The sequence below is a fragment of the Vulpes lagopus genome, chromosome 1 (assembly GCF_018345385.1).
Source record: "Vulpes lagopus strain Blue_001 chromosome 1, ASM1834538v1, whole genome shotgun sequence".
Classification (NCBI taxonomy): domain Eukaryota; kingdom Metazoa; phylum Chordata; class Mammalia; order Carnivora; family Canidae; genus Vulpes; species Vulpes lagopus.
Window position 1 is genome coordinate 133,432,775 of NC_054824.1, and position 19,582 is coordinate 133,452,356.

At 54.6% G+C, this 19,582-nt stretch overlaps 1 protein-coding gene across 25 annotated transcripts in view; it reads right to left on the bottom strand.

Annotated features, from left to right (window-relative positions):
* CELF4 (CUGBP Elav-like family member 4) overlaps nt 1–19,582 on the bottom strand; it is a 257,467-nt gene that overhangs the window by 215,468 nt on the left and 22,417 nt on the right. For 20 of the 25 annotated variants that reach the window (XM_041743488.1, XM_041743429.1, XM_041743479.1 and 17 more), the window contains one exon: nt 4,547–4,629. Coding sequence is in view for 4 of the 25 variants with exons in the window: in XM_041743539.1 (XP_041599473.1) it covers nt 4,547–4,629; nt 4,760–4,895 (219 nt within the window). In the remaining 21 variants the exon portion in view is untranslated. Of the gene's footprint in view, nt 1–4,546; nt 4,630–4,759; nt 4,921–19,582 lie in introns of those variants that run through there. The other 5 variants (XM_041743539.1, XM_041743524.1, XM_041743513.1 and 2 more) reach the window with 2 other exon arrangements.

Here is a 19,582-nt window from a genome sequence, read left to right on the forward strand (position 1 = left end):
TGTGTGTCTACCAGGCTGAACCCAGGGCTGCGGGTGGGGGACAGACAGAGGAGTATGTTGGTTTGCTTTGTATTCTCGGGTTGCCAGAGTGAGGGCACAAAAGCCAATCTTTAACTAGTGAATTGGAACTTTAATGTTTACCAAGCAGATACAGCTCCCACTCTCCCCACTCCCTCCTCCCCTGCCAGCTCCCTCTCCTCCCCTCTTCCCTATCTGCTCCCTTTTCTGGCTGCTTCCACAGGCCTCCCGCTAACTGAACCTAGCTCTTTCCCCTTAGTGGCCCTGGTGAGGAGCCCTTCCTGCTGTCAGAGGAGCAAAGTGCTGGCCACAACTGGCCATGTTGCTTGGTTTTCCTAATCGAGTCTCTCCCCAGAGGCCCCACATTTCTAACTTTGGAAACAGATGGGGTCTTCCTAGAAGACAATTGCCTGCAAGGTCCCAAAGGCACTGGGGCTGGGACTAAGTAGCAGGGGCCTATTTTAAGGAACAGGATTCTTCCACGAGGCCTCCCGTGCATACTCGGGCCCCAGGGAACTCTCAGAGTGGATCTCTCCAGCCCAGCTCACGGCTCCTGACCTGTCATGCATGCCTTGTCTCCAGGCTGGTTCTCAGACCAGTGTGCTCATCTGACATAGCTGTCTTCCTCCCAACTTTCTAATTCCCAACCTGCCCATATTCTGAGCAAAACCCTTGAGCAACTCCTAGACCCCACAGTTGTCTGGGTCCCCTCGAAAGCAACTGGTAATGCTACAAAAGAGAGATGGGTATCCTGGGTTTGGGTAGCAGACCTGGTGCTGGTCCTAGCTTGGCTATTCAATTGTGTGATTTTGGACAAATTGCTTAATCTAAGCCTGGGTCTCTCCATGTGTGGGGCATAAGCCTGATAACTTCCTCATAGGGTAGTTGGAAAGATAAAATGAGGTCATGAAGTAACATGCTTGCTTCATGCCCATCAGGTAGTAAGTACTTAATAAACATGAATTGTTATTATCAAGCAATTGTCCACACTAACCATTTAATAATAACCCGTTGTCTTGTATTGTTGAATACAATCTCTAACTTGATGGAAAACTCCAAGAGGGGTAGAGATGAGTCTTTCTAAACACTGCCCAGGCACACACTCAGGAAATACTTGTGGATGGATTGAGAAACCGGCCCATGGTGACTGAACACTACCAACAGGGGAACAAATGTTGGGTATGGAAGAGGGTGGGCTGAAGAGGGGGCAGGAAAGAGATCAAGAAGACATAGAGATGGAGAGTTTTGAAAAGTGGAATCACTCTGCCTAGATTCTGGCAGAAGATACTGCTCAAAAGGACCCTGATGAGCTTTTGCGGTTTAGTAATCTCCTTCTAACGAAGTCATGCCGAACTCAAAAACAATAATCCATCTGTGACACTGGTCCGGGGATGTCTCCAACAGCTTTCCCAGGGACTTTGGTTAGGCTGATACCCAGGGATACTGACCTCTGACTTATAAGAACAGCCATTGTGGAATAGTTTCTGAGCTTCCACTTACCCCAAGAGGAATGTCAACTCCCTTTCTCAATTCCCAAAATGAGGACACGTATTAAAGGGCATCTCTAGTTCTGCCTCTGTTGTGTTGTTGGTGGTGATGATGATGCGTTGTGTGTGTGCGCACACCAACAACGATCCTGTTTTCCTTGCTGCTGACAGGCTAGCTCTGGAACTTGCTGGGAAACAGAATGGGTTGCCTGCACTATTTTCTCCCCTCTTTTCCTTTTCAGTGAGAAAGTGGAGGGCTGGTTTTAATGGATTGATTTTAATGGATTTTGAAGCCTGGAAAAGTGCCTAAATTGCTGAGGTTACCAGTTTTCTAGGTGCTTTTTTCAATTGCTTTCTCCTTAGTCAGACAGAGTACGCTCACTGGGGCACCTAATGTGGTCACCCCAAATAAGAAGAGGTCTCTCTCTGCACCCCCACCCCACCAAACAGGTGGCCATGAACACAGTCTCAGCTGGTGGAAACACCCGTTATTTGGTTGGGTGACAACATCTTGCTTGGTCCTGTCCCTGCATTTGCTAGTGTCACGCTTTCTCCGATCTCTAAGGAGAGAATCAACCAACAATAACAACACCAGTTCTGCTTTCTGGAATCCACTTTAAGACGTGATTTTATTTGGTCATTTTGTTTTTCATTTGTTTCCATGTGAGTTTGTGTGGGAAGTCTGAGCTTCAATCCTGTCTTGTTCTCTCTGTCCCTCCCCCTGTAGGCTGTGCTGTGCCTTCCCAGAGAATTGTGATGAGGTCTTTGAGGCCATGAGTCTCCCTGGGAGGCCTTTGAAGAAAGGAGAGGCATTCAGGCACTGCAAGGGGACTCCAGGCTATGTTTTAGCCCTACCATTGGCTTCTCCTCACCCCTCCCACCTGCCAACATATACATTCACATTTCTTTTTGTCCTGTCTCCCAAACTTGCCCAACTTGTCTTTGTGATTTCAGGAAAAATGCCACTGGATCTCCCAGTATGAAGGATTAGCGCAGATTATGGGGAACAGTGTTAATTATCGGTGGAAGGGGGGCTGGCGCGTCGCTCCAATGTGCTCCTGATTTCCCCTGGGCCTTTCTGCCTGGTAATAAGCCTGCTTTAATCTGGCAGGCCCCTTGGTGAAATCAGCACCACGGACAGTGGTATTGATTGCTTCTGAGAAACCATCACAGCTGCTCAACCAAATTACCTTTGATATGTGACCTTTAATGTAATTACTGCAACATCAAAGTATTTCTATAAATTATTAAAGAACTAATACACTCCATCATTTAGCTATTCTATTATATGTAAAATAAACAACCACAAGTTAATGTTAGATCCTGAACAATCCACACTTGCTATGGAAATTCTCCCAGTCCCCAGCCTCTCCCCCTTCAAAATCCTGAGCCCCTCCCTCCCACCTTCTCTTTCTGTTTCCTCATCTAATTCCCAGCTTTTAGCCGTCATGAAACTCCCCAGCAATCTCTCTCAGGCTGATGAAGGGCCTCCCAAAACAATGTGGTATTTTCTATTCCATTTGGGTAGCTCTAAAATATCTATCACAATCTCTCCCAAAACAAAGTACCATAAACACTTTATTAATCAGCACAAACCTTTCTCAGAAGCCTTTGATTATCTTACAATATGGCTTTATGCTTCACACATAACATGGGGCGACGTGGAGCATATTTCTGCCATCTTACAGAGGGCACCCAGAAAGTAATTACTATAATATATGTGCATGTAGCCGCGCCACTGAAAAACCAACTGGGGAATGGCCACCGTGCCAGAGCTGGGCTCCACACAAAAACCTGTGCGGTGCACGATTTCCATACATTTGCATCCGCGGGTGTGTTATTAAGATGACTCAGCCCCGTGCTTTGCAATCTCAAGTACCAAAATACAATACAAAGGCTGTCTTAATGGAAGGAAGGCCCTCCCCTCCTCTAAATGGGTAAAGAAGGATCTCTGATGCAAAGGAAGGCTGCCCCGACCCAGGGCTGCATTGTCTGTCTACCTGTTTAACCTTTCCCCGCTGTGGGGCAGAAATGGAAACGTGTGTTTACATACAGGTCTGCCAGGTGAGAATGTAAACACGCGTGTGTAAACACTGGCGAGCGGACAGACGGAGAGCACGTGCTCCCCCGCAGCGCCCGTCCTATGAGCTTAACCATGTACATTTGCAAATTCCTTGAATAATGCCTGCAAACAGTCACATCTTTCCATTCATCTTTAGACACTCGGGAGCCGTATATCTCCCCCCCACCCCTTCCCTCTGAACCCGCAGGAGAGACCGCGCAGACCCCTGACCCGAGGAACACTTCTTATTTTATGGTGATGAACTAGCCCCGATAATAGCCACGGCTGATATCACACCCAGTTAGGGGGGCCGTAAATAATCCTCCTCTCCCCCGCACAGAGGCTATAAACCAGGGCTGAGGCGCGATAGTTTATCAAAGACGAGGACTGGCTCCTTAAATAAACCGCCGTGATCTCACTTGCGGCGCCGGCGCCGAGCCCGGGCGAGGAGGCGCCCCCGCCCCGGGACAGTCCGGTCCGACGGGGATCGGCGGGCGCTCGGGCGGCAAGTGGGGGCCCCGCGGGGCCGGCGCAGCAGCTCGCGGCACCCAGGGCACCGGGCACCGGGCACCGGGCACCCAGCGTCCCGCCCCCGGCCGCCTGCGCGGGCAGCGCGCGGACCCGGACCCGGACCCGGTCCCCGGCGCCCCGAGGGCCCGGCCCAGGGCGCCCCCCGCCCGGGATCCCGGCGGGCCTGGACGGCGGAGCGCGGAGGCCGCGGGGCGAGCTCGGAGGCCGGCGCCCACGCGCCCCCCGTCCGGGGCCCGCGCTCCCGGCTTCTGGGGACGCGGGGGGGGCGCGAGCTCCCGAGGGCAGGCAGGCGCGCGCCGCGCCCCCCCCCGCCCCCCGCCCCGCCCCCCCCCGCCCCGCCCCGCCCCGCCCCGCCCCCGCCCCCGCCCGCGCCCGCGTGGCCGCCCCGCCTCCCCAAGTCGCCCCCTGCCGGCGCGCCGGTCGCTCGCGCCCGGGCGGGCGCACTTACCCCGGGCAGAGTCTTCTGCTCGTGCAGCGCGCTCTGGGCCTTCAGCGCTGACTCACGCTCGCAGTAGGTGAGGAAGGCGCAGCCTGGGGAGGGAAGCAAGCGCCGAGAGGGTCAGTGGGGCGCCCTGGGCCGCCGACGCGCCCGCCCGGGTCCCTCGCCCCACCTCGCCCCACCTCGCCCCACCTCGCCCCACCTCGCCCCACCTCGCCCCACCTCGCCCCACCTCTCCCTCGCTCTCCTGTGCACTCCACTGGAGCTCTCTTGCCTCCGTTTTCCTGTCGGTCTGCTTTTTGTCCCTCGCGTTGCTTTTCTGCTTTGGCTCACTCGCCCAAGTCTCCCCAGCCCGCATCTTCCCCCCACCCCACCCCCGCCACCACGCCCCCTCTCCCCGCGGGTCCCTTCCTGTCCGTGTGCCCTGCTGCCTCGGGCACCTCGGCCTTCCCCCTCCCTCCACCCCTCCTTCCCTCCCTCCCTCCCTCTCCCTGCCCGGGGCGCTCTGTTTCAGCTCCAGCCCCAGTACCTCCCGGAAGGGGCAGCTTCCAGCCCTCACCCCCAGCACCTCTGGTCACATTGGACCAGGAACTCGTTCTGGCCCCTTGGGAGTGCTGCCGGCTGCTCCATCAGGGGTGATGGAGGGACCCTCCAGACCTGCCGCTGCCAAATAAAGTCTCCATCTGTAGGGAGGCCCCCAGGCCTGTCTCTACTAATAAGTGAATGGACTGTCCGTGTGTCCCGGGTCACCACATGTGCAGTGATATCTCCACACCCCTCCAGGCAGAGAGCTTCTTAGGCAAATCTAGCCCACCAAAGCTCCACCATTGGACCTGAGGCCCACTCTTGCTCTGCTTCTAATTCCCTGGGCAACCCCAGGCCAATCGGGTCTCCAGTGTGGCCGCAGTCTCCTCATGTGTGTTCGAACTGAGAGGGCTGAGCCAGTGGTCTCCAGGGTCACTCCAGTGTAGCTTTCCCCTTGAGTGACTCTGACTGTGCCTCACCAGGGAATTTGGATTTTACAGAACAATGTACCTAACTCAAGGGGTGACTTTTAACGCTGGCCCTTCAGGCATGGTGACAAAGCAAAGAGGGTGCTGGCTAGTGGGAGTCTTTCTGGCAGTTCTCTCAAACTGCCGGGTGTCAGGGACCTCTTCCTCTGCCTGCAGAGATGGCTGAGCATAGCTTCTCATGAGGCCTGTAAGACCCAGGCCACAGAAAAAGTCAGGAAGCCAACTTTGGCCAACAGGAGCCTTCAGTCTCCTGGGGAAGTGTCACCTCAAGCTTTCTGAAAGCTCCCTGAAGGCTGGACACCTCCCTTGTTTCCCTGTCTTCTTTTCCTCCGCTGCTCCTCTTCCTTGGTCCTCATGGTCTCACCTGGTATGCCTTCTCACCCCGTTTTCCCATCTTCCAATCCCACCCATCTTTCAAGAATCTGATCAAGTTCTACTGACTCCAAGCAGCCCTTCCTGATGGTTCTAGTCCATCCCAAGCCAACCTCACTTTCTGACCACCCATCCTCATGGTTCTTTGTTAACTACTTCCCAAGTGCCCTCTGTCTGCCAGGCTCTGTGGCCCAGGCCTTGTTCCTATGAAACCTGCAGGCTGGTGGTGCCTCCGCCAACCCTTTTATTACTAGGTTTGCTCTGCCCTCTTGCTCCCCCAGGGAACAGAGTGCTCCCAGCATCCTCTGCAGTTCCTTTCTCTTCTGCCACCCAGTGAGAAAAGGAGAAGAAAAAAAAAACCCCTTCCTTCTCTTCCACGATACCAATTGGATCTGCCTGCCTTCCCTTCCTAGCTTCAGAGAGGAGATGGACGGGAATGTAGGTGCGAAGGGGCCAGAAAGATAGGAATTAGGAAGCAGGGAGAGATACCTGGGAGGCAGAAACTCTCAGCAACCTGTGAGCTCTGTGCCTTCCCCACCTCCAACTCTTTCCCCAGACAGGGAGGAGGTGTGAGTGCCAAGGAGCCTCTCCACTCTATCCCATCCCACCCCTCCCCGCCAGACCCCAGATCACCCCTGCCTTCTTTCCCCCCTTCTCCTGACTCCTCCTTCCTGGTCTGGGCAGACAGTTATTGATGGAGACACCAGGGGACTGAAATGAATAGCGGTCAGAGGCCCCCATGACGTCCTCCCGCGTGCTGCTGACTGCCTCTCTGGGGGCCTCTTCCCTCCTGTCCCTTCCCTGGCCTTGTCCTCAGCCTGCGCCGGCCTGCAACTGGGAGGCGGCCACCGTCTTGCTGCATGCAGGCAAGCCAGCTAGGGACAAGGTCAGGGGCAGGTGTGGAGAGGGAGGAGAAGGAGGACTGGGAAGAGGAGGAAGGTGGCAGGAGGAGGAGGGAAGAGGGTGGAGTAGAAGACGAAAGAAGAATGAAAGGAAGGGGAGAAAGGGGAGGAGGAGGAAGGGGCCATTGTTATGCCCCCCACCCACCCCCAAAGATGGGTAACAAGAGGAAAGGATCCCAGGAAAGAGTAAGAAAGAATCTGTTGCTTTTTTCCAGCTTCCAGGAATTTCTGCCAGGTTTTTTGAAGAGCTCACAGCCTCTGTGAACCAGAATCTTTGAGGGGACCCCCAGACCTTATGTGACCCTCCCTGACATCTCCACCCCTTAACCTCACCTCCTTTAGTGCTTCATCTTCTTACCCCCTTGCCTACCTCCCGTTTCTCAGCCCTGCTAGATATACTCTGCCTCAGGTCTTTAGCACCGATATTCCCTCAGCCCAGAGACACATTCACCCGGCTCTCTCTGCGTGCTTGCTCCTTCAGTCACCTCAGGTTTCTGCTTAGATGTGACCTCCCAGTGATGCCCTTTCCAACCTCCTTTCACAGGACACCCCTCCCCCAACACACCCCTCCTCTCTGACCTCTGTGCCCAGTTTACTCTTCTCTTTGGCACCCCACTGAGCCATTCAGTTACAGGGTCGGTTCCTCCATTGACAGGTCCCTCACCCGCCAAGGGGGATCAGGGACTGGCTTTGGTCTCATTCCTGCAGTTCCAGCTTGGTTCTCAATGCCCCCAACAGGGGCAGGATCTCAGTGTGTATCTGTCAAGAGCATTGAATCCTGCCTCAGCAACTTTTGCAGGGCCAATAGGTGGGGGGCATGGGAGCTGTGCTCAGAGGCTGTTGGGAGCTGACCAAGACTCCAAGGACACTGAGGCACGTGGGAGTTGCATGGTGTTGGGGAGCCTAGGTTAGCTCTGAGAGGCAATAGGTAGTCCCTGCTGGGAGGCCTCCTATCTCCAAGGCTTCCCGGGCCAATTCTCTGAGTGTTGGACTGGACCTGTGTGGTCCCTGTCACCACCCTGCTCTCTCACGGGGCCATCATCCTCTGCCAGGCTGATGCACAGTTCCACACAGGAAGCTGTGTTCAGGGGAGACTTTTATCAGCCAGGGGCCACTTACTGGTAATTCCTTGAACCCCAGTGTCCTCATCTATAAAAGGGAGGGAGTCATCCCCCTCAAAGGTTTGTGGGGAGACCTAGTAGCCAAGGAGTGCTATCAACCTCTGCAGAGCTCTCTCATTGCAGAGCATGGCATAAAGATCAACTCACTCTCATGGTCAAGATGTCAGAAGACAGAGTCTGTCCTTCTGTCCCTCTGCACACCTGCCAGGAGGGACCAGCCTTACAGAGGCACCAGTTAGGGCAAACCCACCGGGCCCTTCTTGGGTGCTCTCTTTAGCCAGCCCAATGCCACGGCTCACTACGGCTCTTTTTAAAAGAGCAGATCCCCATAAGCAGCTATTACCTGCTGACTCCAGCAGTGCAGGAAGGGACTGCATCTGTGCTCCCTTGCTGAGGACAGAGCCCAGGGGGAACAGCAGCTTGGCAGGGATGGGGTGGCTTTAGGAGGGCACTTTGCCATCCCAGGGCCGCAGAGCTTGATGGGCCTGAGGTGGGACTCAGGGTGGCCAGATGAGGAGAGAGTGCCCAAGCCTCACCCACTGGCACTTGCTGGCCTCTCGTGTGGAGGAAGAAAGGGTGGGACCCACAGAACCCCCACTCAGAAGCACTAGTTGTGACTTCCTGTTGCTCACTGCTGCTCATCACAGGAGTGCAGAGGGGGCTCCCAGCTGTGAGCGTGCATGTGGCAGGGGGCCTCAGCTTGGCAGTCACCAGAGCTGCCCTGTTCGCTCTCTTGTGACATGCTGACGTGTCCCCAGAGACACACCTGGTGAGGCCTCTTGGGAATTCACAAGAGGGAGACGGGATTCACTCCCAGAGCATCTGCCTATTGAGCCAACAGGGCGTGGGAGAGGAGGCTAGACCAGGCTCTGACCCATGGTGAGAAGGTCTAAGAAGGGAACACGTCTCCCCCGCCCCCGGGGATGGAGCTGGTGACCCAGCATTCCCTCCTCAGCCTGGCCCTACAAATGGACTCTTACCTGTGTTCACAGAGAAAACAGGAGTCCACTGTGGCTGTTTGGAAAAGCAAAAACAATTGAAAACCACCTAAAGGTCTCTCGGTGCAGAGATGGCTTTATGTTTCAACTGTGGAATACTCTATAGCAGCTAAAATGATGAAATGGTCTCTAAGTGTACCCAGCATGGGCAGACACAGTCAGATGGGGAAAGCAAGTCGTGAAACAGCACACACCATGTACGTGCAATGAAGACCTATTCCATTAGTTCCATGGGCACCCAAATCTGGACTTACACCATGGCCCAAAGTCTAGAAGGTGTCACACCGAGCTGAAAACAGGGCATATATGGGAAAGTAGGGCATGTCTTCCATAACATTAACTTTTTTTGGTCTGATCAACACAGACACCAGAATGTATTCATGTATCACTTGCACAATTAACTTTAAAGAAAAAAATGAAAATTTGTTGAAAGCGGATAGGATGAAAAGGGAGGGGGAGCGACACCTGGGTGGCTCAGTGGTTGAGCATCTGCCTTTGGCTCAGGACGTGATCCTGGAGTTCCGGGATCTAGTCCTGCATCGGCCTCCCTGCATGGAGCCTGCTTATCCCTCTGCCTATGTTTCTGCCTCTCTTTCTGTGTCTCTCATGAATAAATAAATAAAATCTTAAAAAAAAAAAAAAGGAAACAGAGGGGGTGCAAATGGGTGAGCCAGATCCACAGCCCAATTTGAGGGGACAAAGATCATTGAGTATCAACTCCCTGGCAAATTCCTCATAAGGGATAGTATCACTTGAGGGTCCAGCCATGTCTCAGTCTCAAAGCTTCCTTGGAGCTCATGAATTGAAGTGGATGCCCTCTACCCAGCGAACTGAGGGTGGCATTTTGGTCCTGTGGCCCCGAGTTCCCAATGTTTGTGGGATGGAATCTGTGGCTGATGGAGCACAGAGCCTCTCCATCTCTGCTCCCCAGCTCTCCCCTTCAGCCAGGGTGACGCTGAGAGGAGATCTGAGGTGGGAGGTGCAGAAGCCACTCTCTCCGGTGGGGTAGGCCCTCACCACTCAGCTCCCATTTCTCCTGCCCCACGTCCTGGAGGGTGGTCCCCCAGCACCAGCTCCTCCCTCCTAAATCATGGATCTGAGCAGATCAGAAAGGCAGCTCCACAGAACAGGGATGGACTTTGGAAATCAGCAGGGGGGTGGGGGGTGGGAGCGGCGGTGGGAGGGGGGGGGCAGATAGATGTCATACTTTGAGTAAAGTCACACGATGGTGCTGCCAGCAGCAGCAGACTGACGGCCTGGGTTCTGGAATCGAGGTGGCCCCCACGCCCACCCCTCCGGCCCACACTGACCTGCCTCTCTTCTGCTGTTCTCCCTTCCACCGTGTGTACTCACTCATCCTATGTTGACATTTAGCCTCTTCCCACCCATCCTTCATCTTTACGTGTCCTTATTCGTTCTCTGTCTTGGGTGTCTGAGTAGACTGTCCACTCTGTGCGGGCGGAGACAAGGGCTTCTAAATGGACGACTGAGCTTCTAGCTCAGGCATCTGAGGGCTGGGAGACCAAGGGAGCCATGGGAGTGGGAGTGGGAGAGCCACCAGGCACTGAAGAGAGAGTGGGAAGCCCTGTGGGCATGGGGGAAGGAGGGGGGGAGGCTGTGGTCAGGAGAGGGTAGTAAGGAGCCAGGAGCCAGGGCTCCTGGGGGAGGCCTGGAGCTGGCAGCCGGAGGGCGTGGCCGGCCGCGAGGTGCAGGTGCCGGTGGCAGGCACCCTCCTCCAGCGGGCAGCGCTGACTCCTGAGAAGGTGGGCGGGTGCCCCCTCCCACGTGGGGGAAAAACACAGCCCAGCAGAATTAATTGCGTGCGATGGCAGTAATTTACAAAGCCCCCGTGCACGGGGATAAAAGGCCCTTGTCATTGTGAAGTGAAGGAAGTACAATTTCCTGCCCAACTCCAAGCAGGGCTGAAGCCTGGGGTGTAATCATCGCGGAAGGGAAGGCTCCCAACGTGCTCCCTCCTCCCACCCAGCCAGGCCTTGGCTTCCCACTAATTGAATTACAGAATTAGCCAGAGGAAGGTGGCCCTAGAATAGGAAGATCTGGACTTTAATAAAACATCAGATCCTTCAGGGCTGGCCTGCAGGGAGTGAGAGGAAGCTGGGGCATAGGAACGGGGTGGGGTGGGGAAGGGAGAAGGAAGCCCAGCAACCAGCAGGTCAGGGAGGGGCTCCTTGTTCACTGTGATCTTCTCAGGCTGTCCAGGAAGACACACACACACACACACACACACACACACACACACACACACACACACATACCCGCCCCAAATCTCCACCCACAGACCTGCCTAATTCCCCAAATCCTGTTCTTAGAGCACCACCCCTCAGTGGGTCTCACCGAGGCTGCACCTAAGAACCACCTGGAGCATCTGAAACACAGATACGGGCCTGCTGCAGAGAAATTAAAGCAAAAATCTCTGGGGGTGGATAGAGAGAGGGAGAGAGGGAACATCTGCCAGCCTCCCCGGAATGAGGGCCGTGGGTGTTCTAAGGCCAAATCCGCCCCCTTCCCTCCCCGCCCCACCCGATCCAGTTTCTGTCTCCCATGGTCTGGGTGAACAAGGGTGACCTCTCTGGTGCTTTCCAGGGCAAATGTCCCCTTCCCCCCTTCCTATGCATGTGGGAGACACAGCTGCAGAGCTGTTCCTTGTGTACATGCTGTTCCTCTGGGGATGTCTTCCCACTCCTGTGCCTGCCCTGGGTCTGTGCCTCCCTCAAGAGCCACCTCTTTGGGTCTCTGGGTCTGTGAAGCCCAAGGCACCTACCTGGACCACCACAGTCTCACCTTCCTCTGATTCCTATGTGGCCACTGCTACCCATGACCTGTTCCAAGGGCGTGCCTTGTCTGCTCATCTAATCCCTGAGCTACTTGAGGATGGGCCCTTGGGGCTCAGCAGAGCCTGGTGACAGGCAGGAGAAAGAAACCAGGGGACAATGACACTGTCTTTGCCTTTCTTTCCCAATTCCCAGCCACTGGGTGATATTCCTCTGCTATCTTCCCAGGACCTGTCCTGGCTCTTCCGGTCCCCCTGGTCCTTTCTACCTGGACCTTACTCCTTTCTCCCCCTTCTCCAGAGGCATTCCAGCAGTTCCTGTGGTTCTCCTCCCTCCATAGGAGAGGGACAATGACTGCCCACCCATGTACATGACTCTGACTTCCTCTTGCAACTCCATCTCCATGGGGTAAACCCAAGCCTGAGCATCCTTTCCCCCGCTGCCTCTGTCCTTTGGAGCCCACATGTCCTTCTAGGAGTGACTGAGCCCCCCCTCTTCCAAGAAGGTTTCCCTGACCACATCGACCCCAGCATCTTTTTAAAAAATATTGTATTTATCTAAGAGAGAGCACAAGTAGGGGAGTGTCAGAGGGGACAGGGGACAGGGAGAAACAGACCTCCCGCTGAGAAGGGAGCCCACCTACAACGCTGGGCTCAATCCCAGGACCCTAAGATCATGACCTGAGCCAAAGGCAGACACTTAACCAGCCACCCAGGTGCCCCAACCCTAACATCTCTTAAAGCCCTTATCAATGGCTGCTCTCACCTGGCGGTAGAACACTCCTATTTGTCTACCTTGCACTGATGTGTATTTGTCCACATGGAAATATGCTACTATAGGAACTGCCAACTCCAGGGTCCCCTTCTCCTCCCAGTGACAGACTTCATTGAATGCAGCAGTGGTTCAACTTCACTCTGTCCCTGCCTGGGTGACAGTGATCTGAAGTGCTAGGGAGAGATGACTGGCTGCAGGGAAACAGGGTGTGTGAGAGGGTCTGGGACGTCTGCCCTCCGGCTCAGGCCCCTGATGGTGGCAGGAACCATCCATCTTCCTTGGAGGAGGCCTGGCAGGTGGGGATGATAGACCTGCCGGCAGGCAGGGGAGATGGATAATGCCCTCAGCCAACACATTAGGGCTGCGGGCCTTCTCCTCTCTCAGGGCCCTCCGGAGCTGAAAATACCCTGGGCCCTCATACTGCTTTGGGGCTCAGCACTGGCCTCCTGTATCAACTGTCTTTAAATGGAAAACTCTGGAGGAGAGCATGGTGGCCTGTTCACGGGTTTCTCAGAAAGAACATTTGCACGACATGGGGAAGTTGACCTGGCTCACTGCGACCCTAAGTGTGTCTCTTACTTTTCTAGGCTGTCCTGCCCATAGAGCTGGGGCATAGAGATTCCCCCCACCCCCAAAACCTAGACTAGGAGCCCTTGGGGAATGCGACCAGCCTTCTCTTTCTTTTCCTATGGGGCACAGAGCAGGGCCCAGTAAGCTCAGACCCAGGGACCTCATTGGCTCTGGACCTCAAAGGATGAAAGGAGTGGTGGGCAGGCCTTTGCCAAGTGTCTCTCCTGCCAGTTGCCCTTGTTTACACCCTCAGCACTGGAGAATTACATGTCTGGTGTCAGCGGCAACATCTCTATGGCACTGTGAAAAAGGACAAAAACTGGACATGACATATTGATGGCCTTTCCCCTCTCTCAGAGCTCTTGGTGGTGAAGCCTGGCCCAGAGAAGGTGTCAGCCATCCTGAGGCTCAGCCCACAGCTGTTCCACTGACATATGTGCTGGCTCTTGTTCCCACAGCCGGGGTGGAGGGGGGCTGCTCTGTGCCCCCTCTCTAGGCCAAAAGTTCTGGCTTTTGTCCCCATGGTAGCACAAAATGCTCCCTTTCATTCCTTTTTTCATGGAGGGCTTCACCTGCCATGATGCTTTTGCTCCCAAAGCTCCTTGTACCTCAGAGTTATCAGCATCTGAGGGTATATTATCAGCATCTGGCAACTGGAAGAAGCTGAGTGGCTGGCAGAGACCTGAGCCCCCTCACCCCCCCCCACCCCCCAATGGCTGTTTGGGGCTCAGTGCCTGTTGTCCCCTCCAGCAGCGCTGGGTCTGGACCCTGGGGGCCCTCATGGGAGATATCCTCCCTCCATGCTCCCCACACCCCCTACAGCTTGCAGTTGGGATAAAGCACTCAGGCATGACATTCTCTTCCAGCCAGGACCCAGGTGGAGTCAGCTGGACTCTCTGGGGCCTCCCTGGGCCACAGGTGCCTGACCTCCCTCTACCCGTAGCGCCCTCTCCAATGTCAAAGTCAGGCCGTGGGCTCCTCCACAGAGAATTCTATCTGAGCATCCAGATTGGATTTGAAATGCATGTGGGGCATTTGTTACTCATTCGGATGCCGGGATAAGTGCTAAAGCACAGAAACTGAACCGTGTTCCTGTCGAATTAACCTGGTTGGGGAGTTTAGATCTTCCTGTTTTGAATTTTCTCAGAACAGGGAGCACCTGCTGAGAAGCCAGGCATGACTCAGTGGGAAGGGCTGGCTAGCTCACTGAGTGCCTCAGTGGAAGGGGCTCTCTGGGGCCCCCTTGGCACGACCCAGGCCATCACTAAACTGTGGGAGATGGGCTGAGAAAGCAAGGCCATCTCAATGGGTCTGGGGGGGGACCATATTCCTGTCTCAGACCACTTCTGTTCTCTGCATTCCCATCTCCACAGCCGACCTGCAACTGCCTCTCTCCCTTCTTCTGTTTTGCTGCAACTGCAGAGCTTTGCTGGCTGACCTCAGCCATGCTGCGGACCCCTGGCCTGACACACGGAGCTCCTCAGTGGATGGGAATGACATGGTACAGGACCTGAGCCCCGCAGTGGACCCCAGCATTTGCCAGGGCATGTGTGTGTCTCATGCCCACAGAGGAAGCTCAGGGGATGCTTGTGGAGTTGCATAGAATTCCCAGCTAAATTAAGGTGGGGGTCATTTTCCCCAACAGAACCTCCTTCCCCATGTAGGTGAAAATGTGGGGGAGTCCCTCCTTGGCATGCTCCTGAAGTTCCTGGCTGCCTGTCCCTGGCATATCCACAAGGCATATGGCATCTCTACCCCAACGATGTCCTTGTGTGGTGGGGGATCAGCCTCTCTTGACCCCTTTTGTCCCATGAAAGGAGAGATCACACCCTCGAGGCAGGGGACCACTGAGTCCCTTTGTCCCTCTTCTCACTCACACTGAACCACACTTCTCCCAAGCACCAACCCACGTCACTTCCTCTCCCACCTGAGATGCCCTCCCTGCTCTGGTGTGTGTGGGGAGGAGGGGAGGGGTACTCTACTAGCTCCTCTCACCTCTCCAGCCCTCCCCAGCTACCCAGTGCTCCCCAATTCTCCTTCCAACGAGTTATTCCACGTCCAAATGTCTAAATTGTAAAAACAAGGGCTTGGTTGAACAGTTTCCTGCTGTTCTCACCTGCAGAAACTGTGTCTCCCTACTAGACCACAGCGCACAGAGCTGGCCCTGTCCTGTCCATCCTTGAACAAGTCCCAGGATGGGTTTTCACAAGAGCAGCTGAACTGCTGAGAATCGGGAGGGAGGGCACGCCAGCTCCACTTTGATTGTGCTTGGGCACTCAGGACCTGCCAGGTGAGGTGAATTAATCTCGCCTCTCTCTCCTGGCTCCTTCCTAACAGCCCCTAATTCACTTAAAGAAAAAAAAAATAGAAGCACACCAACCAAGAAATTCCAACCTCAGCATCCAAGACAGGCTATTTTGAAAAGACCAATAGCCAGGAGTCCCATATTACAGGATCAATGTTTGGAAAATGTGATTTTCTTTTTAAAAGCAGAAAAACAATCTCACACAGTCCTGGCAGGCCATGGTCCAGCTCTCGGTGGAGGGTGCCTTTCCTCATGATCTCGGCCACTTAAGCTACTCTTCTGGCCAGGCATTGGGCTTCACCCAACATCAATAAGATAGGTTCAATCACAGGCATTTAGCAATATTTAACCTGAGGGCTGCGGCAAAGAAGTAGTTAGCAAATGTGACCGGGATGCTGGCCTCAGTGAGTTAATCCCTCAAGCTCTCTGAGCCCTGGCAGAGGTAGCTATTCACATTGTAGTGGGGGGATAGAGGCTCTAGCCAGTCAGCTGGCCCCAACCCTGGGAGGGGATGGAGTCACTCACCCTTCACTCATTGCTGACCTGGGAGTGCCCCAGGTCGGGGAGAGGTGATAGACAAATGGAAAGGATGATCTATGGGGGGTGGGACAGAGCCAGGCCTTCAGCTTGATTTCTTCTCTTTGCAGAGACTTACCGGCATCCCACAGAGCCCACCAAGAAAGAAGACTGAATTACCTAATTTGTTGACAGACGCACAAGACTCAAAACATGTGATGGGGATGGGCGGTACTTTCATCTGTGGAGGGAGTGAAAGATGATTCATTCGTTCACTCATTCCACAACTATTTATTGAGAGCCCACCATTTGCCAGTTGATAAAAGACATAAAAGAGACCCTAGGTAAACAAACAAGGCTAGGTGATGTACGTGCCAGGAGCGTACCTGCCAAGCTGAGTCTTGTGCAGGACTCACCAGTGGCACAAATGATAGCAGCAAACCCTGATGTCTGGTTATCTGTTGGGCATTGGTCTAAGTCCTTCTTGTGTATCGAATCATTTACTACAACAATCTGATGCAATAGGACTATAATCATCCCCATTTTACAGGTAAGAAAACGAAGACAAACGACTTGCCCAGCCCCTGGTAGAGCTGGGCTGCCTTGTGTGGCAGGCCTCCTGCAGGGTCTGTGGCCTTAACCTGGGCTCTTTCACCTTCTTCTGGAGGAGGATGCTGGGCTCTGCCCAGAGTAGGGAAATCAGTGCACAGCTGATTCCATCACCACTTCCTTCCTTCCTTTCTTTTTCTGTCTCATGCCTGGAATCCCTTATTATCTCTTGTCCATCTATTAAATTCCCATTCTTAAACTACTCCAAGATACACCAATTTTTTTCCACCTCAAATAAGGTAACATCTGACCCCATGATTTCAATCACCTGACAGCCGGTGCCTCAGGGAAAGCCATTTAACCCCCATGGCCTGGTTGTTTCCATCAGCAGGACGTCTGACCCCCTGGGAAAGGGCTGCAATCTCCCAGGGAGGTGGGTCTGGCTCTGACAGTAGCCTCTGCCTTGTTCTGGAAGCCCCGGGAGTTTGGGGAGTTTGGGTAGTTTACGTAGCCCCACCCCAACCCCTGGGGCTCAGGTTCTTTAGAGAGGAAACAGAGCAGGTGACACTTACCTGCTGGGGTCATGGGCGTCCAGGAGAGTGCCTGGCATATAACGGTGGGGGAGGGGATTACTACTGCCACCATTGCCAGGAGTAGCGGTGGGGATGTGATGCTAGAGATGTCCTGCAGCGTGAAAAATAGCGTTGGCATTTATACTGTCTGGCATTGTCTGCTTCCTTGTGTGGGACCTGCACATTTTACTTGATTATAGCCTCCCCACCCCAATACATACTCACCAGGACAGGGACCCTGTCTGTGTTTCCTGCTCTCAAGCAGGCCAGCACACTGGGGGCTCGGAGCACCTGCCGGGTCTGCACGGAGAATGTAGGATGTGAGTGTGTTTTGTTTACCTCGTGCATCTAATATGCTAATGACAGGAGGCAGTAATGAGCTGGCAGGGACCTGAGTGGCAAAGAACTGGCTTCAGGCTTCCCCCAAAGAGGCACCTTAGTGTCAACTGTTTCTTTTGTGAGAGGAATTGTTAAGGGCTGGGAATGTGGGCTTTGAGGGCTGGGAAGAGGAAGGAGGTCTCAGGCCAGAGGAGTGCAGGTCCTGGCAGTGCAACGATGGGACAGCCTGGGGTGGGCAGCCCTGGGAGGGGGGTGTGGGGTCCTACGCCCTCGTGTGGAGGGGACGGATGTGAATTGAACACATGTATGTAACTCACTGACTTCTCCAGGGGCCCTGGGAGCTCCAAGGTGATGGCGCTGGCCCCATGTGCTGTGGACCTCTGTTGTCCTGCTCCTGGCACAGGGCCTGGTGTGGTCACAGGAAGCACAAGGTGAGGGGTGGACCCTGACCCTGATTTGGCATTAGAAGGCCTCCTGAAGGCAGTCTCTTGAAAGGCAAAACAGCCTCCAGTAAGTCACCAGGTCTCTCTGGATCTGTTTCCTTTTCTGTGAAATGGGTTTGATATGCCTGCCCACGAGCCTGTGTCCCCAGCAACTGCAGCGTCCTGGCACAGAGTGGGTCCTAGCATACATTCATCAGGAGTGGGGCGTGGACCAGGAGGGAGGGAGGAGCGGGAAGTGTACTCTGTTCTTTCACAGAGGACGAAACAGATGTATCTGTAGGTCAAGGTGAAGCCATCATCCCAAGAGCACACAGCTTGAGTCAGTGAGGGAGCCGAACCCTAGGTCCCTGCCCAGCCTCCTGGGTTGAGTGAGGAGAGGCCTGGAGGGCCCAGCGTAGCTCTGAGGAGGAGAGAGCAAACAGACGCTGGGTGGTCAGCTTGGAAGGCCTTAGATGAGGTGTGTAGGAAGCAGAGTAGATCAGCAGACGGAAGTGCGTCTCCAAGGATTTGCACCAAATGGAGGGAACAGGAATAGACGAGTGTGAGCATGTGGGGCTGAGTCCACCCGCCCCCCTCCCCTGCCTGAGAGGATGGCGAGCTGTGGCCAGGGCCAAGGACAGAGAGAGGCATAGGTGTGAAATGCTCATGTGTCCTAGATGTGTGTATGGTTCTATTCTCTGTTCTCACCACCCTCAAGAGGGTCTGAGGGTGGGAAGGAGTGAGGGATCCCAGGGACTTTGCAAACTGCACCAAGTAGAGCTGACCTGAGGCCTGACATTGTCACTTCCATGATGGGTATGACTCCCACAGCTGGCCAAGGCTCTGTCTTTGTATCCCCAGGTTTTATCCTTTCTCTCAGCTTTCTAGAAATTTCCATTAGACCTCTACTCTGTCTTGGCTGAGCTGACTGCACCCCATGGCCAAGAAGGCCAGCTGGGGGAGCTGAGGCCCAGAAGGAGAAAACCGGGCCATGGGGATAGTGAAAGGTACGGCTGTTGGCCTTCTTCCCTGGCATCTCTACACCCAGGCAGCTGGGTACAGAGGCCCTTCCCTGGCTTTCCACATCCTGAGAATTGCAGAGCACCAGAAATGTGGCCTGTGGCCGAGAGGCCAGGCTGGCTGACATTGGCGGTTCCAGGACTGGAGTGAAGGAGGTAGGAGTGGCAGAAAGGCAGATGGAGGGACACCTGGGTGCAAAGGCCCCCACTACACATGAGTGTGAAAAGTTGCCACTTGGATCAGAGGCCAGGACAGTACCCTTCTGGCAAGCCCCTGGCCTTCTGGGGACCTTGGCTTCCTTGTCTGTGAAATCCTGACCTGAGCAACAGATGAGCTCTGGAAAAATTCTGGGGAGTGAAAATGGAAAGATTCAGAGTTCTGGATTTTAGTCCTAATTCTACTTGTTTTAGAAGGCCTAGGTGAGGGGGATCCCTGGGTGGCGCAGTGGTTTGGCGCCAGCCTTTGGCCCAGAGCGCGATCCTGGAGACCCCGGATCGAATCCCACATCAGGTTCCCGGTGCATGGAGCCTGCCTTCTCCCTCTGCCTGGGTCTCTGCCTCTCTCTCTCTCTGTGACTATCATAAATAAATTAATTAATTAATTAAAAAAAAAAAAAAGAAGGCCTAGGTGGGACAAGGTGAGACAATGCCCCCCACCTCACCCCCTGCCACCACAGCCCATGGCAGACCTCAGAGGACTACTGCCCTCAATTCTTTCACTAGATATCCAGCGGCACCTGCTCTTTCCCGGTCCTGGCCTGGAGAGGGAGGGAAGGAGAGG